At 41.8% G+C, this 26945-nt stretch overlaps 1 protein-coding gene across 5 annotated transcripts in view; it reads right to left on the reverse strand.

Annotated features, from left to right (window-relative positions):
• The window catches only part of LOC109427891 (protein Wnt-1), a 267059-nt gene that overhangs the window by 121980 nt on the left and 118134 nt on the right, over positions 1-26945 (reverse strand). For 4 of the 5 annotated variants that reach the window (XM_062851571.1, XM_062851574.1, XM_062851575.1 and 1 more), the window contains exons 4-8: positions 23602-23722; positions 23270-23532; positions 23010-23156; positions 22801-22922; positions 12529-13110 (exon numbers count right to left, since the gene is read on the reverse strand). The exons of the other annotated variant lie outside the window; for it this stretch is intronic. In XM_062851571.1, the coding sequence (XP_062707555.1) occupies positions 12909-13110; positions 22801-22922; positions 23010-23156; positions 23270-23532; positions 23602-23722 (855 nt within the window). In that variant the 3' untranslated portion in view covers positions 12529-12908. Of the gene's footprint in view, positions 1-12528; positions 13111-22800; positions 22923-23009; positions 23157-23269; positions 23533-23601; positions 23723-26945 lie in introns of those variants that run through there. 5 annotated transcript variants of the gene reach the window in all.

Here is a 26945-nt window from a genome sequence, read left to right on the forward strand (position 1 = left end):
ATGGTGTACTCCAGGAATTCTTCTACAAATTCATACCGGAATTCCTCCAGGAATTCCTCAAAGGGATTCGTCCTGAATTTCTTCCAGGAATTCCATAAGTCATACCTCAAGGAATTTCTCCAGGAATTCCTTCAGGATATATTCCAGAAATTCCACCAACAAATATTCCAGGAATCATGAATTTTCCTGTAATTCCTCCAGGATTTTCTTTAAGAATTTCTCCAGGAATTACTCTACGAATTTCTCCTGGAATTCCTCTAGGCATTGCTCCGGGAAATACTCCAGGAATTCCTACAAGAAATATGCCAGAAATTCCTCCAGGAATTATTCGAGGAATTCCTATAGGAATAACTGCAGGAATTTTTACAGGGATTGCTGTAGGAATTACTATAGGAATTTCTCCAGAAATACTTTAGAAATTCTTCTCATGTATTCCTCCAAAAATAACTCCAAGAATTATTACAGTAAATACTCCAGGAAATCCTGCAGGAATAAAAAAAAAACTTCAAAAATTCCTATAGGTTTTTTTTAAGAATTCCTTTTAGAATTCCCCAGGTAATTCTTTAGAAATTCCTTCACAAATTACTTCATGAATTGTACCAGAAAGTACTCCAGGAATTCCTCTGGGATTTACTCCAGAAAATTTTTCAAGAAATTCCTGAAGTATTCTTGTAGGAATTTTTGGAGGAATTCCTGACAGAATTCTTCTAGGAATTGCTGAAAAAATTCTTAATTCTTAATTCTTAATTCTTAATTCTTAATTCTTAATTCTTCTTGGTGGAATTCTTGAAATAGTCTTGGAATTCCTGCATGAATATTCATGGAAGGGAATTCTGGAAGCGATTGTTGGAGAAATTCCTGGAAAAGTTCTTGGAGGAATTTCTGGGGGGATGTATGTAGGCATTTTTGGAAGAATTTCTGATGGATTTCCTGGAACAATTTTTGAAGTTATTAATTAAAAAGCCCTGGATTTCTCCAGAAATTCCTCCAGGACTTCCTTCACGAATACCTCCAGGACTTTCTCCAGGAATAACTGCTAATTAATCTAGGAATTCATCAAAGGATTCCTTCAGAAAATCCTCCACGGTGTACTCCGAGAATTCTTCCACAAATTCATACCGGGATTCTTCCAGGAATTTCTCAAAGGGATTCGTACTGAATTTCTTCCATCAGTCATTCCTCAAGGAATTTCTCCAGGAGTTCATTCTGGATATATTCCAGAAATTCCATCGAGAATTTCTCCAGGAACTACTCTACGAATTCATCCTGGAATTTCTACAGGAATTTCTCTAGGAATTGTTCCGGGAAATATTCCAGGAATTCCTACAAGAAATATTCCAGAAATTCCTCCAGAAATTATTCCTGGAGATCGTCCTGGGATTCGTCCTGAATTTCTTCCATGAATTTCATCAGGCATTCCGCAAGGAATTTCTGCAGGAATTCCTTCAGGATATATTCCAGAAATTCCTCCAGCAAATACTCCAATAATCCCTTCAGGAACTTTCCTAGAATTCCTCCAGGAATTCCTTCAGGAATTTCTCCAGGAATTAGTCTACGAATTCCTCCTGGAATTTCTACAGGAATTCCTCTAAACCTTGTTCCGGAAAATACTCCAGGAATTCCTACGAGGAATATTCGAGAATTATTCCTGGAATTCCTCTAGGAATAACTGCAGGAATTTCTACAGGAATTGTTGTAGAAATTTCAGAAATTTTTTCAGGAACTCCCCTAGAAATTCCCCCAGGAATTCCTCCAAAAAAAAAAAAAAACACCAGGAATTCCTACAAGAAATATTCCAGGAAGTCCTCCAGAAATTACTCCAGGAATTGTTCCGGGAAATACTTTAGAAATTCTTCGCGTGAATTCCTCCAGGAATCATCTTAGGAATTCCTCCAGAAATAAATCCATGAATTCTTACAGGAAATACTCCAGGAAATCCTCCGAGAGTTACTCCGGAAAATAAAAATAACAACTTCAAAAAATCCTACAGGAAATTCTATAGGAATTCCTCTAAGAATTCCTCCAGGAAATTCCTTCACAAATTACTTCATGAATTCTACCAGAAAGTCCAGGAATTCCTCTGAGATTAACTCCAGAAAGTTCTTCAAGGAAATCCTGAAGAAATTCCTGGAAGTATTTTTGTAGGAATTTTTGGAAGAATTCCTGACAGAATTTTTCAAGGAACTGCTGACGAAATTCCTAAAGAGATTCTTGGTGGAATTCTAGAAAAAAGTCTTGGATTTTTTTCAAGAATACTCATGGAAGGGAATTCTGGAAGCGATTGGTAGAGGAATTCTCGGCGGATGTCTTGGAGAAATTCCTGGAGGAATTCCTGGAAGAATTCTTTAAGGAATTTCTGGGGGGATATCTGTAGGCATTTTTGGAGGAATTTCTGATGGATTTCCTGGAACAGTTTTTGAAATTATTTATTGAAAAGCCCTGGAGGTTTTCCTAAAGGAACTTATAGAGGAATCCCTGGCAAAATTTCTGGAGGCATTCATGTAGGAAGTATTGGAGTAGGTCTTGGAGAATATTTCTTTCAGAGTTCATGTCAGAATTCTTAAAAAAAATTTTGAGAAATTCTTGGACGGAGTCTTGGAGGAACTCTTAACAGAAGTTTTGATGGAATATCTGGAGAAATTCTTGAAAAAATTCCTGTAGAATTTTTTGGAGAAATTTTTGGTGGAATTCTTGGAGTAATTCCTTGAGAAATTCTTGGAAAAAGACTCGGAGCAGTTTCTGGAGAATTTCCCGATGGAATACTCTAAGGAATCCCTGGAGTTGTACTGGGAGTATTTTCTTGAGGAATTTCTGGAGGTTTCCTGAAGAATCATGGAGGTATTCGTGAAGGAATATCTGCAGGATTTTTTGGATGAATTCTTGAAGGAATCTCTGGAAAAAAATCCCTGGAGGTATTCTTGAAAAAAAAAACTAAGTAGGAGCTCCTGGTGATTTTTTTTGGGGAAGGTCCTGTAGGAATTTTTGGAGGAATTCCTGGAGGGATTCTTGGAAGAATTCTAGACAGATGTCTGTATGAATTGTTGGAGAAATTCCTTGAGGAATTTTTGGGGAAAATCCTGAAGATATTATAAGAGGAAATTCTGGATGAATTCCTGGAGGACTTCCTTAAGGAATTTCCTGAGTAATTCATGGGGGAGTTTCTGGAGGATTTCCTGGTGGAATTCCAAGAAGAATTTATTAAGGAATTCCTGAAGGAGTTTTTGGAGTAATTTCGGGAGGAATTTTTGGCGTAATTCCTTGACAATTTTTTGGAGGAATTTCCGAGGAAATCCCCGAAAGGATTCTCGCACGAATTCTTAAAGTCATCCCAGGAGTATTTTCTAAAGGAATTTCTAATGGTTTCCTAAAGAATCCTGGATGTATTTACGGAGGAGTTTCTGGATGAATTCTTGAAGAAATATATTCACAAATTCTTCGAGGAATTCCTGAAGAAGTTCCTGGAAGATTTCTTTAAGTAATTTCTGTAGAAATTCCTTGAAATATTTCTTCATTATTTCCTGAGGGAATTTCTGGAGAAATGCCTGAAAGTAATCTCGGATGAATCCCTGGAGTAATTTTTGGAAGAGTTTATGGAGGATTTTCAGCAGGTTTCAGGAGAAATTCTTTGAGAAATTTCTGGAGAAATTCCTAGAGGAATTCTTAGTGGAATTCTTAGAGAAATTCTTTGAGGAATTCCTGGAGGAGTGCTTGGAGAATTTTTTGGCAGATGTTTTGGAGGAATTCCTGGAGAAACTCTTGGAGGAATACCTAGAGGGATTCTTTGAGGAATTCATGGCAGAATTTATAGAGAAATATCTGGAGAAATTCTTGGAGAAATTCCTAGTGGAATTCTTGAAGAAATTCTTGGAGAGAATCTTGTAGGGCTTCCTAGTGGAATTCTTGGAGAAGCTCCTGGAAGAATTTTTGAAGGCTTTGTCGAAAAATGTATGAAGGAATTCTTGAAGAAATTATTGTCAGAAATTCTTGGAGGAATACCTGGCAGGATTCGTTGAGTAATTATTGTTGGCGAAAGTATTAAAGGAATTTCTGAAGGATTTTTTGGAGGAACTACACCGATAAAGTAAAAAGATTCAAGAGTAGAGCTTGTAGAGCTTAATGGTCTTAATTTCAGAATAGTTTGGATGACCTAGATCACCAAGTGAATGTTGCTAAGTTATCAGAATTGCACTCTGAGGCTCTAGAAGTAGCGTAAGTTAGATTCCGCGAGCATTTGCTACAATACAAATATCCTCAGATTTACAGATATTGCGACCCATACTTCAAAATACCCAGACAGCAACTCAAAGAGATACTCGTAATATTACGAGATATAAAAAGTAAGGATCAGAATGATATGCGTAGATTTCACACCACTACTGAAAAAAAAATGAAGATACCGATTTAATTTTTTGGATTATAGGATTAGATTGTTGTGACGTTTCGCCCCTCACGAGTAGACCTGTGCGCCGCCGCGCCACGCCGCCGCCGCCGACACTTTTTGTCCCACGCCGACGCCGACCGAGGTATCGGCGGCGCGCCATACGCCGCTGTTTGTCACGCCGCCGATTTTCATTTTTCGCGCCGGTGATCAGTGCACGAACAAAATTAAGTTTATATAAAGTTAAAAAAAAATCTCACGATCACTATCATAAGAGTTTGATTACAATAACTGATTTCTCAACTCTTAGAACACACATTCACATCTCTTTAGAACTTTCTTCAGAGAATCTTCCAGAAGGATTCAGTGATGCCTTCTGGAGATCCATCTAGAATTCCTCCAGAAAAATCTTCAAGGATGCCTCCAGGATGATTTTTTTTTCTGAAGATCTCTCAGGAAGATCTCGACAGGAGTACTTTCAAAAATTATTTCAGGAGAATTCAGGGATGCCTACTAGAGTCACATCAGAGATTCATCCAGAAGATCCTTCAGGAATTCTCACAGGAGGTCCTTCAGAGATAATTCTAAGAGTACCTTCAGGAATTCCTACAGGAGTTTCTCTAGGATCTAGTCCAAAAGTTTCCTCAGGGATTCCTCCAGGAGATCCATCAGAAATTCCTGGAATTTGTTCAAGAATCCCTCATGAAAATCCTTCGGGGATTCCTCTTGGAATTACTTCAGGATGCCTCAAGAAAAAATTGCAGACTTTCAGAAGTTCTTCAAGGATTGCTCCAGAATTTCCTTCGGTGATCTCTCCAGGAGTTCGCTCAGGTGTTTCCCTAATTGCTCCAGGAGAATTCAGGGATGCCTTCATGTGTTCATTAGGATTTCATTCAGAAGATCCCTAAGCTATTTCAACGAGAGTTCGTTCAGGTATCCTTCTAGAAGTCTTTTTAAATATTCTTTCAGGAGGATTCATATATGCCACCTGAAGATCCATCAAGAATCCCGTGAGAAGTTTCTTCAGGAATTTCCGCAGGAGGTCTTTAGAAATTAGATAAGAAGTTCCTGCAGGGATTCCTTCTGAAGTACTATTAAAAATTCATACAGCAGTTCTTTCCGGGAGTTCCATCAGAGATTCCTCCAGGAGTTTCAGGGATTCTTGCAGATGCTTCTTCGGAGATTCCTGCTGAATTTCTTCAGGGAGTCTTACAGAAGTTCCCTCAGAAATCATTACAGAAGTTCCTTCAGAGAATCTTATACGAAAATCCAAGGATACCACCAGGAGAACTCAGGGATTACCCCAGCAGCTTATACAGCGATTCCTTCCAAGATTTCTTCATGATATCCTTAACGGATTGTTCGAGAAGTTCTTGCAGGTATCATTCCTGGGATTCTTTCAATTTAAAGATTGAGATTTTTTTAGGAAGACTCACGGGTGCTTTCAGCAGTTAAATCAGAGATTTCTTCAGAAGCTCATTCAGGAATTCCTACAGGAGTTTCAGGGAATCTTGTAGGAGTTCGTTCAATAATTCCCTTGGGATTACAATCTTTCATGGCGTTTCTACAAAAAATCTACAAGAATTTCCTTCTAAAATTCTTTAGAGAATACCTCCTGCAAATCCTTCTCCCTACCCAGAAAGATCCGCTGAAAATTCTTCGAGGATTTCGCCTGGAAATCCTGTGGATATTGCTACCGGAATACCTTCGAGCATTCCCCTGGAATCCCTGTAGGGATTTCTCCTGTAATTTCTTCGGGGATTCCTCCTAGATTTCCTTCAGCGGTTCCCCAGGAATTGCTTCAAGGATTCCTCCTGGATTTTTTCTGTAATTCTTTCGGGGATCCCTCTTGGAATTCCTCCGGAGATTCTTCCTAGATTTTCTTTCAGGATTTCCTCCTTGACTTCCTTCGAGGATTCCTCCAAAAATTTTTTTCAGGGATTCCTTCTAATCTTCCGTCAAATTTCTATGGTGGTTCCTCTTAGAATTCTTTTGGAGAATCCACCAGGATTCCTCATGGAATACCTCCAGGGATTTTTCCTGCACTTCATTTAGGGATTCCTCTTGGGTTTCCATAGGGCATTCCTACTAGAATTCATTCAGCAAGGTCTTCTGGAATTCCTTTGGGGATTCTTTTTGGAATTTCTTCGGGTATTCCTCCCAGACATCCTTCATAGATTGATTTCTCTTGATATTTTAACGTGCATTTCTCCTGAAATTTCTCCGGGGTTTCCTCCTGAAATTACTTTGATGATTGCTCTTAGAATTTCTTCGGAGATTCTTCCTGGATTTGCTTCAATGATTCTTCATGGAATTCCTTAGGGAGTCCTTTTGCAATTTCTTTGGGATTTCTTTCTGGAATTGTTTCAGTGATTTCTCCTAGAATTCCTAGATTTTTTCTCGGCTTCCTATGATAATTCCTCTTAATAATCCTTCGAGTATTCCGCTTGGAAATCCTTCGATGATTTCTCCCAGTTTTCCTTTATGGGTTCCCTCTCTGCAGGGATTTCTCCTTTAATTTGTTCGGGGATTTCTCCAGGAATTCTTCCAGGAATCCCGTCGCATATTCCTGCTGGACCTCCTTCAGGGATTTCTCTTGGACTTCTTTCGGGGATTCCTCCTGGAATTAATTCAAAGATTCCTTCTTAAATTCCTTGGGATATTCCTTCTAGAGTTCCTTCGGGGATTTCTCTTGAAATTTCTTTGGGGATTTCTCCTTATATTCCGTCGGGGATTCCTCCTGAAATTTCTGCGGGAATTCCTCTTCGATTTTTTTCGGAGATATCTCCTGGAATTCTTTCGGGGTTTCCTCTTGAAATTCCTGCGGGAACTCCTCCTAGAATTATTTCAGGGGTTTCTCATGGAATTCCTACGAAGATCCCTCCTGGATATTTTTCGATGGTTCCTCCTAGAAATATTTTGATGATTTCTTCTCGAATTCCTTAAAAAATAAAAATTTGAAATTTCTTTGGGGATTCCTCCTGGACTTCCTTCATCAAATCCTCCTGAGATTTTTTCGGAGATTCCTCTTAATATTCCGTCGTGGATTCCTCCTGGAATTCCTTCGGGGATTCGTGATTCCTCTTGGATTTCCTTCAGAGATTCTGCCTTTCATTCATTCAAAAAATCCTCATGGAATCATTCCTTCTGGAGTTCCTTCGGGATTCCCTTCTTGAAATTCTTCAGTGATTTCTAGAATTCCTTTGTGAATTTCTCCTGGTATTCTAAGATTCTTTCTAGAATTCCTTCGAGGATTCCTTTTTAAATTTCTTTGGGGATTCCTCTTCCACTTCCTATGGGGATTCGTCTTATTATTCCTTCGGGGTTTTCTTTTTGGAAGATTCCGCTTGTAATTCCTTCGGAGATTCCTCCCGGAGTTCCTTCTGAGGTGACCTCTGGGATTCCTGCAGGAATTTCTCCTGTAATTTCTTCAGGGATTCTTTCTAGACTTCTTTCGCGGATTCCTCCTAATATTCATTCGGGGATTTCTCCTGTTCGGGGATTGCTCGTGAAATTTCTTTGGCGATTTCTCTTTTCTGGAATTCCTTCGGTGATTCACCCTAGAATTCTTTCGAGAATATCTCCTGGAATTCTGTCGGGGATTTCTTTTGGAATTCCTTCGTGGATTCCTCCTTTTAGAATTCCTTCGTGGGTTTGTTTTGAGCGGTTCTTCCACCGAGGATTCTTCCTTCGGAGATTTCTCCTGATATTTTGTCGGTGATTCCTTCTGGATTTCCTTCGGGATTCCATCTTGAAATTCCTAAGGTGATTCCTATTCGAATTTATACACAGATTCCTTCTAGAATTCCATCGGGGGTCCCTCACGGAATTCCTCCGGGGATTGGTCTTAGAATTCCTCCAGGGATTCTTCCTGGAATTCCTTCGGTGTTTCGTGCTGGAATACCTTATGAGATTCCTCCTAGTATTCTCTCTGGGATTTCTGCTGGAATTCCTTCAGAGATTCCTTCTCATAATTTTTCGTTGATTCCTCCTTGAAATCCTTTGAAGATTCCCTCTTGAAATTCTTCAGAAATTTCCGCTAGAATTCCGTCGGGGATTGCTCCTGGAATTCCTTTGGAAATTCCTGCTGTTGTTCCCTTGGGATTCCTGCTTGAATTCATTTGGGGAATCCTCCTGGAATTTCTTTCGAAGATTCGTCCTGGATTTCCTTCGGAAATTTCTCGAAAACTTCAAATAGGGATTTCTTCAGAATTTTCTGCAGAGATCTCTAAAAGAAAATCTTCAACCGCCAGAGATTCCTGCAGAAGTTTATGCAGGGTTTCATACAACAGTCCTTGCAGAGATTAGTCTAGAATTTTCCTTTTGGATTTCTTCATGAATTTCTTTCCTAGGATTCCTTCTGAGATTCCTCCCTGAAATCATTCGAGGATTCCTTAGTGTAAATAGTGTGACTTGATTATCAAGTTTGATAGTTTCTGAAGATTCTGAGAAAACAAAACAAAAAACTGTAGCAAAATCAATTTTTAATTGTCCCTTATTTGCAATGGAGTAATGCAGTAATTGCACTAAGGATACTGGTAATGCCTAAATATTCCTTTCCAATTATAAATATTTGTTATCGCTAACCTCGAAACAGCCGCGAGTACTTCGACTTCCCAAACTAATATAGTATTGAAGCAGTTAAAAATTTGAAAAATGTAAACAACGTAAAAACAAAAATGTACAAATCATTTCGGCTCATTTATGCCCATCCCAACAAACATTTTAGCTGTACAGGTGTAGGGTCTTAGTAATCCATGAGTTATGAAGATTGACATTGCTTTTGAATAAACCATCATTATTATACCAACCACTAACAGAAGTAGTCACGTCTCTACAAATGGCGACGAGGATTAAACTTTATTTCTAATTGAAAGTAAGAAGTGTTCGGGAAATCTCCATGAATTGGCCATTTTTAAGCTTTGCGGTTCAAGAAAAACCGGTGATGTACAGCCAGCTCAAACAGAAGACGGAGCATTTTGAGCATGAAACAACGGAGGATAATCCATTCTACGTGTGTGATTGCTGGAGGAACTGGGCAAGAAAGCAACAATAGCTGCCGGGATATTGCAGGCGTTGGCACCGCTATATTTATTTCGAATGCTCAGTTGGAGAGCTGCCAGACAGCTTTCACCGTGACGAGCCAGAACGACGTTCTTAAGCCAGAAATTCACACCATCCAGATAAGTAACAATTGTTTGAATTTCTGTTTAATAGATTGTGCTTGAATTAAGAACAAATCAATGAAGGATTTGTTGGGGTAGTTATTGTAGTAACTTGTGCTAGTCAGTATACTGTAAATGCTGTTTTATTTTGCTCGACTAGTAAATTAAAAAAAAAATCTCGCGAATGAATTAAATGACATTGAATTGAAGGGTCCAGATTGAAAAAAAAAAACACCAACTTCATATAGGCGAGTTATTGAAAAATAAAATACACCGTCTATACTAACAAATTTTGTCGTGCCACAGTGCGGTTTTTGTTGTTGGTGCCAGCAGAACGTATCATTGTGGTTTATTTGCATGATTCGTTTTGTTTGATCAAACGTAAGCGAATCTAAGCATGACCGTCATACTGAGGGACTTAACCTTTATTCATGTTTTGGGAGCACAAATCTTTAAGATTTATAGACGAACTCATCTGAGCTTGTTCAATATATTCGTTTTGCAAGTAAGAAAAATCAGAATAAAACAAAAGCAGTAAGGTTCGCTACTTCGTTCTTCAGATGTGAGTCTCTTGTGTTTGTATGCAAATTCAAAAATAAGATTAGAGAATTATAACTTGAGTTTTCAATCATGAAACTAGTTAGCAACCAAGTAAAACATTTTTCTCTGAAAATCGGAACATTTCAAGATCACATTGATGAAAGCAGGATTTAATACTGTTCGCACTTCATAGAAAACGAAATCCGGACATTTAAGAGAAACTCGCTACCGACATAGAAAAACACTCATTTATTAGACGAACAGATACTACTGTATTTCGCAATACGAAACGAGGCGTACTTTTAGCGGTGGTATACTTATTTTGATTGACTTGTATTACCTTCTATATCACGTTCTGTATACATAGCCAACTGATCAGCGATCTAGAGGCTGAAAAGCTGTACCTACAGGCTCGATCATAGCGTAGTACGAAACATACCGAAAAACCAGCGTACGGAAAAATGAGACCATTAACAGTACGGTGACAATGGAGCATATTAAGAACTCAGATAGTACTCATTTCCTGCCTTGGTCGATCAAATACTAATAGATTAACAACATTGAAAATAGATTAGAAGTTATAAAATTAAACTACAATTCTTGTTGGTGATTATCGTTTTCTCTGATGGACCCCGGATTCTTATGAATAAAGTTCACTGTGAGGAAGGGTTCGTTCATTGGAACGAATACTTTGTCCCACTGCTTTACCTAGAATCTTAGGGATGAAATCCATTTAAAGATAATTTGGACACGGTGCATGAAAATAAAAATGTTGGCTCTCAGGGATGACTCCAAAAACCTGACGATTGGCCCCAGATTCTAAGGGATACAGTTTAAAGCAAGAAAAGTTTTTTAGGTAAATGCAATACTCTATTGTAAACTGCGGAATCTTAGGGATGAAGCCACATCGAGAAGGTGCGGACCCAGAGCAACTTAATAAGCGTGAGTCCCAGAGGCGAACCTTGAGGGATGAAGCTCACAGATTATGCGGAACCCTGGTTGGGATGAAGTACACTGGTCGGTGATGACAGTGGAACCCAGACTTAGGGATGAAGTACGCAGGAATAATTCAAAGGCGATCCTTTGGAATATAGCGGAACCCTGTTGTTGGGATGAAGTACACTAATCTAAAAAGATAGTGGAACCCAGACAAAGGGATGAAGTACGCATAATAAACCCGGAGGCGATCCTCGCGGGAAAGAGGTATCATTGAGACCTGGAGGCGATCCTCAGGATGATTCTCATGTGCCAAGGTGGAACCCAACATATGGGATGATAGTACACCATTACGAGACCCGGAGGCGATCCTCACGGGATGATTCTCGACTATCAGATTGAGACCTGGAGGCGATCCTCAGGATGATTCTCAATGTCTGAAACAGAATTTTATTTTTTGTAAAAATTAATTGAAGTAATTGTTTATTTAATATAGAAAAGAAAATATCAAGAGTACATGAAGTACACCATTCTCTATAAGGAGTTCAAGTATAAAACGAGCAAGAAATAAATAGAAAAGGAGAGACAAATATTACTACCAAGAAGGAACAGAGACGGTCTTAAAAATATATAATTTATTCAACTCTGAATATGAAGCATACATCAACCACAGTGCAACATAATCTAAATAAGAAGATAAAACACCAAGGAGAAGAAGTAGAAGATCATAGGCGAAAAGATGGAAATATGAAGGAGCATAAAAAAAATAAATAAAAAATTTAATTGGTCATTTCTGTTGAATAATTCTTATATATTACTTTATTCTAGATTGAGATGCAAGATACGAATATACACTGTCAAGAATGGGAATGCTCGAAAGCCTTAATGAAGTGACTAGGGTCTCTGGATGACGTGATCGGATTGCACTGGATGTTTCAACATGATCCATGAAGCTGTACAATATAAAGTTAGATCTATGAAAGAAGGGAGAGATGTAGGGTCTTAGTAATCCATGAGTTATGAAGATTGACATTGCTTTTGAATAAACCATCATTATTATACCAACCACTAACAGAAGTAGTCACGTCTCTACAACAGGAATGGAACAGAAATAACTCTTGAGCAAACTTTAGTTTAAGAAACTGTTTTTCAACTAGTTCTGTTTCTTGGGATGTGGCGTCCAAGCCTTCCCAATAAACGAATAAGTAAAAAAAAATCGCTATAGGTCTAATCACGCAGAGACGAACCCGAGCAGAAATAAACAAGGTATTCATTTTAACGTAATAGTCGTGAAAAAGCTCAGACTACATATTCGAGAGCGTAATGACAACTTTTTCGCTTTGCCAATATTTAAATTATGGTCAAATTTTGGTCACGCTGATTCACGCCGCCGCCGCCGCCGCCGAAAGCTGCCACCGGCGTGACGCCGATGACGCCGCCGCCGCCGGCCAAAAATGGCCCTCACGCCGCCGCCGAGCAAAATATATTCGGCGCACAGGTCTACACGAGGACAGAGATTAAACATTAGCTGCATAAAAATTACTGATTAAATTATGCGGACTGCTTTTTGTTGTGTACATTACTTACAACAAGCATATGGATACAAATTCGTTTCTTTTTTGATTCGGTACGCCACATTTACATGTTGAATCCATCGAGAATACTTCAAAAGTGACTTATATATAAATAAGTTTTATGATATATATCAGAGTGAGATTTGAGTTCCATAAATATACAAAAGTTCGAGACAAAATGGCATTATTATCAGTTGGTGCAGAAATGGCTTATTGTGTGGATAATTACTCTAATCGCGAAATGGCAATAATTTACACTGATCAATTTACTTCTCATCTGGTTCCGTTCTTCGTCACTGCTTCAGCGCCGCCTACTTAGTTGCAGATGTACTCATCCTTGCGCACATTGCACGTGTCACACTTGACCGAACAGCACCAGACAAACTTACAGTTGCACTTTTCCTCTACATTTCGGATTCGCGTCTGGTAGCCACGGCCGCAGCACAGCAACCGGCAGCCCTCGATTCCGTAGGATGTGCGGTTGCAGAACCGTCCCCGAGTGCCGAAGATGCCGAAGCTGGAGGAAAGAAAACGAAACATAAAGAAATGTTAAGTTGTGCTAGTTACGTCAGTACTTTAGTCTACAGATTCTCAAGTTTTCAAGTGTTCGACCTTTTTTGTCATCAGACGTACTTTTTGCGACACTTGTTGAACAGGACCATTAAATTTTGAAAATTTTATTGTTAGTTCCAATTTATATAGTTAAGTGTACACTGTACAGCTCCTTGATAGATGCCTCATCAAAGTAACATTTTTCAGTCAAATAGACTAGAAGAGGTTCATAAAACCATCATAAAGCTAAATTAAAAGGAATTAGGTTTTACTTCTAAAATACTAATTGGCTATCAAAATGTTACGTGAGCATAGTTCTTGAGCTGTTGAATGGCATCTTTTACTACTCCTTTACTGGGGTGTGAACACAGAATAGTGTCATTCCCCTTGCCTGTTCTTCCCTTAGCAAGCATCAGTGACAATAAGTAGCATGACGAGGTTGTCAGTGTGTTGCTGCCTTATTGAGGAGTGACGCTTTGGCGGAGTCAGTCGCTTGGATCGTGTGGTCTCGTCTTGGTCTCGTATACCCATTTCAATAATATACTTTGTTATAGATCAAGTTCTGTTATTATTCCACTATTGAAATTTGTACATTTATGTAATGAACTAAAACACAACAATAACAAGTTTTCAAATTCACTGCAAGATTCATTGTTATTAAGTTGTTATTGAATCCAACAAAACATGTTATCAAATTGGTTTTCCAGTAACAATTTTTCGTTATGATTTCTGTTATTTTGCCGCTTATGACAGACAAGTTTATAACATAATAAGAGGGAGCGGGACATTTGGCATAAAGTCATTTGGCATAAGGTCATTTGGCATAAGGTCACTTGGCATAAAGACATTTGGCATAACGGTCATTTGGCATAATGGACATTTGGCATAACCGAAATGCACCCTTCTTTATTATGCCAAGTGTCCATTATGCCAAATGGCCGTTATGCCAAATGTCTTTATGCCAAGTGACCTTATGCCAAATGACCTTATGCCAAATGACTTTATGCCAAATGACACAGACCCATAATAAGATATGCTAATAACATGAAAAAATACAGATTCTATTATACAGATATTATGCCAAAATAACATATTTTATTATGCTAATGATATTCTCTTCTGCTCGGGTAATGCCAAGTGATTTTACTGTAGTTTGCTAAGATGGCTAGGAACAGATTGTTCCAGTGACTTCCGCAATATTAACACTGCTGACGTGGTTATTGCCCCAGTTACTGTCTCGATCCTTCCTGTCTATGTCCGGTGCACCATTCAGGTGTTCGTCCGAGTGCTGTTGTCACCTTTCAATCATCTTTCGTTGTTTCGCCAGTGTAGCATCTGCGCTCCACATGTCCCGCATAGCAACCATATTTTCTAGAAGGACCACACCAGTGGTACCTACCGCGAAAGTCTATCCGTTCCCATAGCATCGATCTGCTTAGGCGACAAATGCAATGTTCGCATATGCAGAACGATGACCACCAACCGTTTCGGTAATTCTGACGCAACAAAAATGTGTCATACTCATATTTCATTTTCCCATGCCAAAGGCATAAAGTTATCACCAAGCGCCTTTAGCCTTGAACCCGCCTTCTCCATATCGTAACTCTCTCTGGATCTTCTCTCTCTGTCTTTCGAATATCGATCGTCATCGATCGTTTACACAAATACAAGCAAATGACATCCAGCTACCTCCAGTAGGCTACATGTAACTAAAAATTGGGAAATACATTATTCTGATTTCAACCACCAACCAGACAAGTGATAAATCAATATCACATCCAAAGTTAAAATTAAGAAGTTCCCCACACCAGGATGCCTCCATCTTTATTCCTGCACATTTCGGCCCACGGCACGAATCCTTTGCGAGATGAGTTGAGTTGTTGGCAGAATTTCCTCGTTTCTGGAGAACGACACAGCACTTTTTGATTATTTCAAGCCGCGCACTACGGCGGTCCAGGTGCCCGACCTTCAAGAAAGCCGTAGTGAACAAAACGATCGAGCAGTTCACGCAGATGCTAGACTGTATGTCGACCGTGCTGACAGGGCGAAGGCCGGTGAATGAGGAAGCCGTTTCACGAACCAGCGAGGTCAGATCCTGCTAGAGACACTGGTCGTACTAGATGTCGACCTGGCTAATGTCGTTAGACAGAGTACCTTTAGTCGGAATGGTGCGGGGTCGATTATTGACGTTACTTTTTTGTAGTCCTGGCCTAACAAGTAGGTCTAAAAAAAAAAGACAATCCAAACCGTCTTCATCCAGAGGCTGCACAGACTGAACACATCACTTACACTAGGCAACGGACAAGCCAGTGGGAGCTTAAGACGGCTTTTCTTAGGCGAAACATGTTCGAACGCTAGTGAGGACTCACCACCTTTGGCATCGCAAGGTGACCGAGCATCATGCGCACTACACACGAATAGTTCAAGCGGAGTTTGCCTAGGCGTGGTGGGGGTTCAGCAGTGGGCTCTGCTGGGTTTCTTCAGAAATACCACACATCCGGAAGCATCAACTCTGTACAAGCGAATGGGCACCGCTTCCTAAGTGCCCTAGCCTGGTCAGGGGTGCCTCGGGCACATCAGGAGCAATGGCAGTAAGTTCCTGATTACGGCATACTGGCGCGCGCGATGGAAATGGTCAACGAAATGGTACACTCTTAGATGACCGCGGAGTAGAGGCGTGCTGATGGTGACGGCATTCTATCCTTTTAGTAGGGCTTATGTCGGGGCTGCCTTCCATTCCATACAACCTTTTTTTTTCCTTCTAAACCATAGGGGGATAATCTGCTCAACAGACACCCTAACAGAAGGTTAGGGTAGTGTAGGTCTGACAGGCCGTCTTCTACAAAGAAGAACCTTGGCAAGGCCTTAGTGTACGTTCCCTATCTGTACCCAGCTTAGGAAACTAACTGGGTGGAGGTAGGTTCAGTCGAAGTATCCTGATTAGCGCTGATCCTGGCTCTGAGCTCAGGACCCATAAGGGCCTGTGCCAACCCGTGGGTGGCCTCCCGACTTGCATAGATAACCACCAGGATCCTTGGGCGACTACTTCAGTGGCAGTGGGGGCAGGGGCTCAAAGGGGGACTCTTATTGCAGTGATGGATTCGTTTTTAATTATAGAGGTCGAGAATACGGAGGGTTAGGTGATCAACCCGTTCGCGAGAAGCGGACTGATTAGATCACCAACGCAACCGGCGAGGGTAGAATCACCTCAAGTATCAGTCCAGGTGATCAGTGTAGGCGATTTTACTATCACGTCGAAGCACTCCGTCAAACACTTGGGCGTGTTTATCAACGACAAGCTCACCTCCGATAGCCACGTTTATAACGCCTGTAAAAGAACCTCCACTGCTATTGCGGCACTGTTCCGGATGATGTCCAATAGCTCTGCGGTGTACGCCAGTAAGCGCAAGCTTCTGGCCAGTGTCGCTACGTCCATACTGAGGTATGTATGGTGGCCCGGCGTGGGGCACTACGCTAAGTACAAAAAGCTACCATACCATGGTAAGCTGGAAAGTACTTACAGGCTGATGCGCCTGAGGGTACCGTACAAAGTCACACTACGCGCTCTGCGTCATCACGGGTATGTTGCCTATCGCCATCCTTATCAGGGAGGACATGGAGTGCTTCGAAATGCGAGGCACAAGAGGCATACGCAGAATTGCCAGGATGGCCTCCATGGTCAAATGGCAGCGCGCGTGCGACAGTTCCAACCAAGGAAGGTGGATCCATAGGTTGATACCGAGGGTAGATAGTTGGATTAATGGGTTTCATGGGGAAGTAACATTCCACCTGACATAGGTCCTCTCAGGCCATGGTTGTTTCTGACAGTATCTACACCGTTTTGGGCATACGGATTCTCCCGAATGCCCCGTGTGTGCTGGTTTAGAGGAAACGGTGGAACACATTTTGTTCGTGTGCCCGCGTTTTTGCACAATGCGTGACCGTATGTTTGCCACATGCGGAGAGGACACAACACCGACAATCTTGTCCAGAGGATGTGAAGGGATCAGTTTGGCTGGAATGGCTATTACCCATATCGTCTGGGTGCTACAGAGGAGGTGGCGCGTGGACTTGGAGAATGGCTAATTCAGATACGGTACAAGAGGTGGTCCAGGGGTTCGGAGTCGGCTTCGTAGGTCATACCGGTGCCTTGCGGTCGAGATCGACCCTTAGGGGTCGTCCATAAATGACGTAGCTTTTGGGGGGGGGGGGGGGGGGGGGGGAGGTGGGTGTTTGTGATTTTGTGACGAAGTGTGACGATAGGGGGGTAGGGATTTATGATATGCTACGTAGCTTTCTACTAAGCTCAATGAAAAAAGTATTTCGTAATTAATAAATGTTTTACTTGTATTAAGTATCATTATCCAATAAATTAAAAAAAATATAATGCATCACATTAATGTATATAACAAATAATGGACATAAATGCCGGCTTATTTCCATAAAACTTGCAGCTATGGGACGCAACAACTGTATCTGAGAAAATGGTTTTGAAATCATACGTAAAGAATAATGAATATAATGAAAGAATAATGTGTATGAAGATCAATTTCGCTCAAATGCTTCCAACGACCAATAGTTTGCTGCTTGCTATAGGGCACTGCATGCCGCTAAGGTTGAAAAGGAAAAAAAAATCTATGTTTATGGCATTATGGCATTATTCTAGGAGTTTTTTTTTATAGAGTTGCTACAGGACTTCCTCGATGAATTCCTCCAACAATTTCTTAAGGATCTCCTCTAGCAGCTTTAAAAGAAATTTCTCATGGTGTTCTTCATAGATTTCCCAACAGGATAATATATTCACAGGAATTCCTGCTGGGAATCCCAGAAAAAGTTTCTGAAAACATCCCAAAAGGATTTTGAGGAATCTCAAAAGGAATCCCTCAAGGAACTTCCAGAAAAAAATTGAGAAGAAACTACTGGAGGAATCTTGAAAGGAAATCAAAAAGAAAATCCAAAATAAATCCCGTGAGCAGTTCCTGGAGCAATGGAACTTTTGGAGAAATCTAGAATAAACTCCTGGAAGAATCTCAGAACAAGCTATTTGTAGAGTCAAAGAAGAAAAAACTGGTTCAATTTCTGAAGAAGAGACGGAAGCAATTATTGAAGGAATCCCGGAAGGAATTTCTGAAAAATTCCCGAAAAAAACTTTTAGAGAATCCCGGAAGATATCCAGATAGAAATCTTGGTGAAATCGAAGAAAAAAAATCCTGGAGGAATTCCAGAAGCAGTGAATAGAGGTATGCCGGGAAGAGTTCCTGGAGGAGTCCTGGAAAAAAAATGGATAAATCCTAGAAGGGAGTCCTCGAAGAATCCCAGAAAAAATTCCCAGAAGAATCCAGGAAGGAATTCCTGAAGGAACCCGAAAAAGAACTCCTGGAGGAATCCCAGAAGCAACTCCTGGAGGGGTTTTGAAAGAATGCCGAAGGGATTTCCTGCAGAAATCTCGGAATGAACATCTGAGGGAATTCCTGAAGGAAACCAAGAAGGAACTCCTGGAGGAATCCCGAAAAGGACTTCTTTAGGAAACCCAAAAAGAGGTTCTGATTGAATCTCAAAATAAATTCCGGTTAAAATCGCTGAAGAGATGTCCGCCCATATAGCCGAGGCGGTAAACGCACGGGTATTCAGCATGACCATGCTGAGGGTGACGGGTTCGATTCCCGGTCGGTCCAGGATCTTTTCGTAAAGGAAATTTCCTTGACTTCCTTGGGCATAGAGTATCTTCGTGCCTGCCACACGATATACACATGCAAAATGGTCATTGGCAGAGGAAGCTCTCAGTTAAAAACTGTGGAAGTGCTCATTGAACACTAAGCTGAGAAGCAGGCTTTGTCCCAGTGAGGACGTTACGCCAAGAAGAAGAAGAGAAGAATGTCCGAAGAAACTGCTAGTGGTACAGAGGAAAAGAAAACCTTGGAAAACTCCCGAAGGAAACCATGGATAAACTTTTAGAAAAACCTCAGAAAAAAACTCCCGGAGAAATCTCAGAAGAAACTTTTGGTGGAATCTAATAATGAACTTCGGAAGGAGTTTTTGGAGGGATTTCTAAAGAGACCCCTGAAGGAATACAAAAAGGAGTAAATCTCAAATGGAATCCAAAGGAAATTCTATTCAAGAAGTACTCCAGCACTTACTTCTGGAATTTCTGGAATTCTCAAAAATGGGAATCCCAAAAGAAACTCCTTGAGGAATTGCAGAATGAATTGCTGAAATAAATTTAGAAGAAACTCCTGCAGGCTCCTTCAAATGTCATGGTGAATTTTATCCAAATGAATCCAAATTGATATTTTTACAGATTTATTAGTGAACAAACTGATATCTTCGGAAGAGCTTTTAGGCTAATATGGTATTGAACTGTATTGGGAGCGTCAACTTCCTGTTCTTCGGCATTAAGCAGAACGATGGGTGGTTTAATGAGTCATTAGCTTTGGTGAAAATCTCCTCTGGTTGCACCTATGGTCTTGATGTTGGCGATCTGGACCTGGCAGTCGACAATGTATTTTTTCTTTCTATATTAACGAGATTTTTATCCCTAGGCTAGTTCATCTCGGGACCCTAGCTATACTTCCCTTCCGAAGGAAGAACTTACGTTATGCGAGTTTTTCGGAAGTGGGATTCGGTCCCAGGACCTCGGCGTGAGAGTCACGTACTTTAACCATCGCACCAGATCCGCTCCACAGTCAGCAATGTTTTCTTGCTATAATTGTTTTTTATAATATTTGTTAAACATACATATAAGTTATAATTCAAATCAGGACTAAGTTTCGAGTTTTTCGTTATTTGATTTTTGACAAGAAATTTTGTTGAGGGGGGGGGGGGAGTTGTTTATCAAGCTACGTCATTTATAGAGGGGGGTATCTAAATTTGTGACGAAATGCTACGAGGGGGTAGGGGGGTATTAAAAATCGCTTCAAAAAAGCTACGTCATTTATGGACGCCCCCTTACAGCGATTAAGTGGCCGCGGAGAGAAAGTCCTGTTACCGTTGCTATCATGGCGTCGGTCTACTGAGTTGGATCCGAGCCCGCGGTTGGAAAAAGATCCCCGGTAAGGGCCGGGCAGGTGCAGACCCTACAGTCAGCAACCTTCTGGTGCATCTGATAGGGCCTGAAGGGTAGTAATACCCTTCCTTACGGGCAGGTCAGATCGGGTTGCACGTGCGCATCAGTTCTTGATGTCTGCTAAGCAGTTGGGCGCGGGTGGGGTTGACCCTACCCGCTTTCCGACGATAAAGGTAGTGGTGAGGACCACTCGGAAAACTGGCTTAGCGCCAGCATGCTACCGTTATGGACTCTTCAAAGCGAGTCATCGATGTTCGTTGCTACAGGCTACGCTTCTAACCTTGAGGGTGCGATGTATACACTAGCCCCTCGCTGAAGCAATACCTTCTTGGTGGTTCCGGAGAGACGTAGGGTTTGGTGACCAAAATGAATGTGTTTAGTGGGTCGATGAGAGAGTAGTCCTGGTTTTTAATTTTGTAGTAGAAGACGGCCTTAACCCCACACTACCCTAACCTTCCTGGTAGGGTGTCTGTTGAGCAGATTCTCCCGCTATGGTTGAGAAGAAATAAAAGGGCCCCTGCAGTCCCATGACTTATGTCCTGAAACAATACCTCAGATGATATACGGACCAGCCTACCTTGATTCTTCCTACTTGAACAGACATTTTACGTCCGCCACAGGCGGCTGAACCATGGCTACCTGTAAACCTTCTGGACCCTTCCGTAGCCGAACGACTGCAGTGGCCACCTGCACGTCGCACTGTTGCCGCAGTGCCGTGACGAGCTCTTCCACTTCGGTGATCTCGTCTAGGCTTTTCACCTTCAGAGTCGCCTCTGCTGTAAGAGCCCTCAACGCTACCCCTTCGCCAAGGACCGCTTCCGCCAAACTTTTGTAGGCGACGCCCTTGCGTTTCTTGTCGCACTTCAGCTTTAGGATCATTTCACCTGTACGAGTACGTCTGATACTGCGGACATCTGCTCCCAGATCCACTAGCTTGGCGTCGCTTCGCATCGCCTTTAAGTAGCCCGAGTAACTTGGCATCTACTCTTTTACGCCTTCTTGGTTTGGCGTCCCTGATTTCCTCGACCTGCGGCTTTTTCTTCTTCCTCTTCCGCTCGACTTTCGTCCAAGGGGGATGGTTCACCCTATCCTGTGGTTGCTGAGGGCCTAACAACCGTCGTAAACCTCTGTTCTCTTCCATCCAGGACGGGCCAGCCTTTTTAGGCCTACCCTTCCCAGCTTTCCGAGACGCCTGACCCAAGCAGCACACAAGTCACAAAGGAGTGCCGACAGCACAGATTATTGGTTGTACAAGAGCTACATTCATGTAATTCTAACTCAAAGACTTAATAACTTGAAAATGACTCATGTCCCACCAAAAACCTGCGCTGTCGACACTCCTTTGTGACATGTGTGCTGCTTGGGGACTAGAGCCCCACTTGCCGAACTTCGGGGTTAGTATTTTCCTAGCTATGTGGGTACCGTCAGACAGCTTCTCACCTACCAGCTAGACGTGTGCGCCGAATATTCGGCGTGAACTCGGCGTGCATAGGCGTGGGGCTTCTTAAACAATTATGAACAAAGTTAACTACTTTCTAATGATTGGATTACAACAAGTGGACATCTAGCTATGTGCTGCTGAAGAAATTTTCTGGTTTTGATAATGGTAGCCTTTCTGAGAAGGGATACGCCGATCGGCGTGCGGTTTTCACGCCGCCGCCGCCGCCGATTGCCACGCCGACACGCCGATGCTTCCTGGATCGGCTTCAAACAACATAACCATAAACTTTTTCCACCAGTACATGAGTAGAACACCCCTTTACCAATCCCCGTTTAAAAAATATAGTATATTTGATTCATGTTGACTTGGGGAGCCGCACGCCGATTCACACCGATTTCTCATCGGCGCGGCGCGGCGGCGCACACGTCTGCTACCAGCTACCTCACCTGTTCCTGCAAGTGCTTATCACAAGCAGTTACATTTGCCACACTTTTTGGACTTCCTGCGAAAGCGAAGGTCTCGTCTGGGTAGACTTCGTAACCTTTACTTTCGCCGGTTCCGCCGCTACTGCAGTTTTCACGAGTCTCACGCATGCGCGTAACTACAGCACATTTGGCCCCTCAGCTCCAATGTCGTGTTCGCTTGTTTTGCACTACAGCCAGCATGCGTGCTATTGGCGCTGAGGGGCCAAATGCGCTGTAGTTACGCGCATGGTCTCACGTGATCCTGCCATCGACTTACCAAGTCGCAACAGTACCGGATTTTCCTCACGAATACGTCATTCTGCTACGCGTCGGACTCTGCCCGGTCCGTCAATGTTAACTTATCAACGATAATCACGTGTTATTTCTTTCCACTAGATGTGTTTACTATCAAGTCACTCAAAACATTGTGCACTACATGCGGTTTCTTGCTATGTATTTTCAACCTTGCTTGTAACAAAATTATTTATCGCGTTTGTTTTCGTCGCACATTCTTCATCACATCACGAATTACCATAACGATCGCTAATAATAAATATACGCTCGTCTAGGATTGTTTTTGATGTGGCATCCATTTGCACTGAAGTCGACAGAGAAGTTCTTTCTCGTTAATATACTGATTGAAACCAGCATACCGAAGAGTGAATACACCATACCATTTCAACGTACCTTTCATTCTCCTCGCAATAATCGGGTGAGTCTGCAATGTACACGAGATCGGACTTGTTGACCTTCTTGTACTGCGAATCCTTCCGTTTCAATTTTTTGATGACACCTTTGTTTTCAACAGGCTGTGTGAATGAACGGAAATAGTTTTCAAACGTTTTAAAAAATTAAAATGTAATTTTAGTTCGAGTACTTTTTTTTCAAGTACGTACTTTGACTAGAGCGGCGGCATCAAACATTGATCCGAGCGTGTCGGCCATCAGCTTCATCGGCGGTAATCGACGCCAGCAAACACGGGTCGTACAGGATCCGGACATCCCATGGCATTTGCACACTTTTTGCATTTTAGCTCGCAGTGTCTGTGAGGATTGATACAAGTACGTATTAGAAGGATTGTCCAAATTGAGATCACTGTATGTGGATCAAAATCAAAGAATGAAACAAAAGGAAAAATCAAGGAAAACTTACTTACTCTTCGAGCGGCTTCGTTGTTGTGCAGGTTCATTAATCCGAAACTGGTGGAACGGTCCTCCTGTGGATCGACAAACTGCCGGGCCTGCTTGATGCCGTAGTTGACGTCCTCCGAACATCCACCCCAGGTCCATTTGCTGTGCTTTTTGCGCTGGATGTGGTCGCAGGTGCACATGGTGAGCTCCCCTTTGGTGCAGTATCGCGTGATGGTCCATGCCAACGATGCTGAATTTATGGCGCTGAGATACGCCGTTTCGCGATTTCCTGAATTTGAAATAGATTAGAAACTATTGAGTTCTTTGAATGTGTATTTATAGTTTTAGTGGCTTGCACCTTTTTCATCGAAATTTCCGTAGAAAATGTCAGACCCTCGTCGGACAGAACAGTTCCACCTACTGTTCTGAAAGTATCCTTGGCACTCATATTTGGCGATATTTGCTGCGTTAACAATAACCTGGAATATTGAAATATAATCATTAGATTTTCAGTTGATGTTTAGTGCTATCTGTTACAGCTCTAATTGATGTTCAAGAAAACAGCCCAATAAAGATTACTTTGAATGAATGCTCCTTGATATCGTAAACAAGTCTAGATTGACAAGCATGTTGGCTCACATAAAAATGTATGTTAGCCAGTTGAACTTGAAGGAACGTAGCGAGCCACTTGGGCAGTGGTCGGTATTTTGAGCACTCTTCGCTATAACTCAGTCAATTTTAAACCAATTAACTTGAAATTTTGTACACGGTAACGTATCTCACCGCGTTCCAAAAATTGTGTAAATTAGTTCAAAATTGGCTGAATTTTAACAGAAAAGTGCCTTTCCGAGATGGTTCCACTACCCGATATGGTGATCGGTAATGCATTCTAAGAAGAAAAGATTGCAAACTGTTAGGTCTGAAATTCTTTGCTTCTTCAAACGACGCACGATCCACTTTCGGGATAAGCTTAATAGTAATAACTCATCAGGATTAAGGATTATATCCAGTAGCAAAGCAAGTTTTTTTTTTCTCTTCAAAACTAGTTGGAATATTCAAGTACCTTCTACCCAGATTTGACAGAAACTCCCTCGCGAGAAAATGAGGAAGCGATTTCGGCGATTTTGTGAGGAGTGAAAATAAAACTCAGAAATCCCAACGCAAATCCAGCACTGAGCGCGAGCTTGCCGCGCAGCGAGGAGTTCGTCCAACACTCATAATTGCTTATTGTGTTTATCACCCCAACTAACAATCGCCAGCCGCAAACAAGCATGCATGCTGAATTGTTGCATCATAATAGTAATCATAGCTGAACTGAAATTATGCTGTACACATTACTGTAAAAATGCCTTTTCAACTGAAAAAGTAGCCAATGTTCAACTTTTCGTATTGGTATTAACAATGATAGTTTAAAACACTTTTCAAGCGTTTAAAAAGATTTTTATTCGACTCGCAGTAATTCCTTTACAACATAGTTTAACAATACTTTTTTCTGCATCTTGTTAGGTTCATGTAAAAATTAGGACATGTGTGGCTTCGTGGTCGTGCGGCTAAGGTCACCAAGCCTTTAGTGGCATCGTGCTAAGGAGCGCGGGTTCGATTCCCGCCGCAGCTGTCAGGAAAAGTTTTCGGCTGTGCCACTGGGCGTTGCATGCTAGTCCGTTGTCTAGTGTCGTGCTTCCTTCAAAGAGCAAATAGCTCACTGGAAGCATTAAACGTGTCTATGTCTTTAATTTTTAATCTGTATAATGTATTTTTACAAGTCAAATAAGCGCTTTCGATTCATCATACTTCGACTCAGAGTACATGATGAAAATACGTGTTTTTTACTGAACAACAGCTGAATTAATCTGTTGTTCAGTCGTTAACCATAATGTTGTGTTAATTCACCACTGCTGAATAGGAGTCGAAGTCTGATCATTATTAAACCACGGGAAGTTTATGCTTTGATTTGAGCGCTGCAATTCATCATCTTTAGGATAGCGCAGATAGGACGCATGCGGCTGGTAATCGACGGGTCTCGAGTTCGAATCTGGATTTACGTAAATTCATGTGTAGTTATTATTTCACAATATTTGTTCATAGCATTAAATTCCAATCATAAACTCTCGCGGAAATTGAAAAATTTTGCATTTTTAAAATTTTTAATAATTTTTGCAAAAGCTGAATAACAGCTTTACCATATAGTTGTGAAACGGTTTAACAACAAACAGTTCAGTTGGTACACACACTATGCTTTATAGTTTCTCCAAATTTGTGTGAACAAAACCCGAACAAAGGTTGTGCCTGAAATTTTTCCAAATATTATTGAACATCATGCTGGATCAATTCGTCGTAAAGGTGCTTGTAAAATGAATGATTGTTAGTTGGGACGTCCACTCATACTCAAAAAGCACTCGGGAGTTCCACTCCCATACATAGAAAGACACTAGAGGCGAAAATCGCACTCAAAAACCCCAAATAATCATCGGCTCTTTTTTCGTTTCCCTCTTCCTCGCTCAGTTTTTATTGCCTCTCTGTTTGGGGTTCGTTCGCTCCCTCGCGACAAGGCATAAGCAAAACACCGCTCTAGAGCATGTGGCAAAACTCTTTTGATTTCGAGCCTGATTCTACCTGGAGACAACTGAAGTAATACCGAATGGTGGCTCCGGAGAGGAGCTGTTCTCAGGAGGAGATTTAGTGGTTGGATGGATAAATGCCAATCGCTCACTAAGACGAAACGGAGGTTTTTGAGAGCTGATTCCTATCTTTAAGAAGTACCCACAGTGCGATATAGGTAGCGTAGCCCTGGCAAAGCAACTTGCTGAGAACTGGTTCAAACGAAAAATTTTTCACTGAACCATTCGCTGTTTCGTGTGTTGTCCGCTGCCTAATGTTAGTGATCGTTCAGTCTGTGCTATCTCTGGTTAAAAACGGTGTAGTATCTTTAAAGTTGAAGTTGTTCATTGACCGACCCCTTTTCAATAATAATGGTTTGCGACTTGTGGCACGGTAAAGGCTGGGTATGCTGCGGAATTCAGATCCCATTGTGATCCACTACCCTCTGCCCAGCAACTCCTATCCCTACCTCCTCGTGGTACCGGCCGGAAAATATGAGCAACCTTAGGAAAGATCGGGTATCCAACCCCGGTGGGAACTGTGGTCGTAGGCTGACAGGGAAGGGAAGGGGTTTGCTTCGGCAAACCTGAGCGTTTGTTCTCCAGGAGGAGCGGCTCACAACAGCCTCTGATCCCCATGTTAGTGGCGGCTGATCAACGTCCGAGTGCCACAGAAGGACTCTAAGCTCAACTGTGCACTATGGTCCTTTGGAAAGTAGGGGGTTGGTGTCAGGCCCTACGAGTCAGCCATTGTAACGGAAAATCAACAACAAAATAATACGAACCGAGACCAACGGGAACGACCCCAGCGAACAAAAATGACTTGCGATTGAAAACTCGGTACGTGGAACTGCCGATCTCTCAACTTCATTGGGAGCACCCGCATACTCGCCGATCTACTGATGGACCGCGGGTTCGGCATCGTAGCGCTGCAGGAGGTGTGTTGGACAGGATCCATGGCGCGAACGTTTAGAGGTAATCATACCATCTACCACAGCTGGCACACACGTGAGCTGGGAACAGCTTTCACCGTGATGGGTGATATGCAGAGACGCGTGATCGGTTGGTGGTCGATCGACGAAAGAATGCGCAAGTTGAGGATCAA

The sequence above is a fragment of the Aedes albopictus genome, chromosome 2 (genome assembly GCF_035046485.1).
Source record: "Aedes albopictus strain Foshan chromosome 2, AalbF5, whole genome shotgun sequence".
In the NCBI taxonomy this organism is placed as follows: domain Eukaryota; kingdom Metazoa; phylum Arthropoda; class Insecta; order Diptera; family Culicidae; genus Aedes; species Aedes albopictus.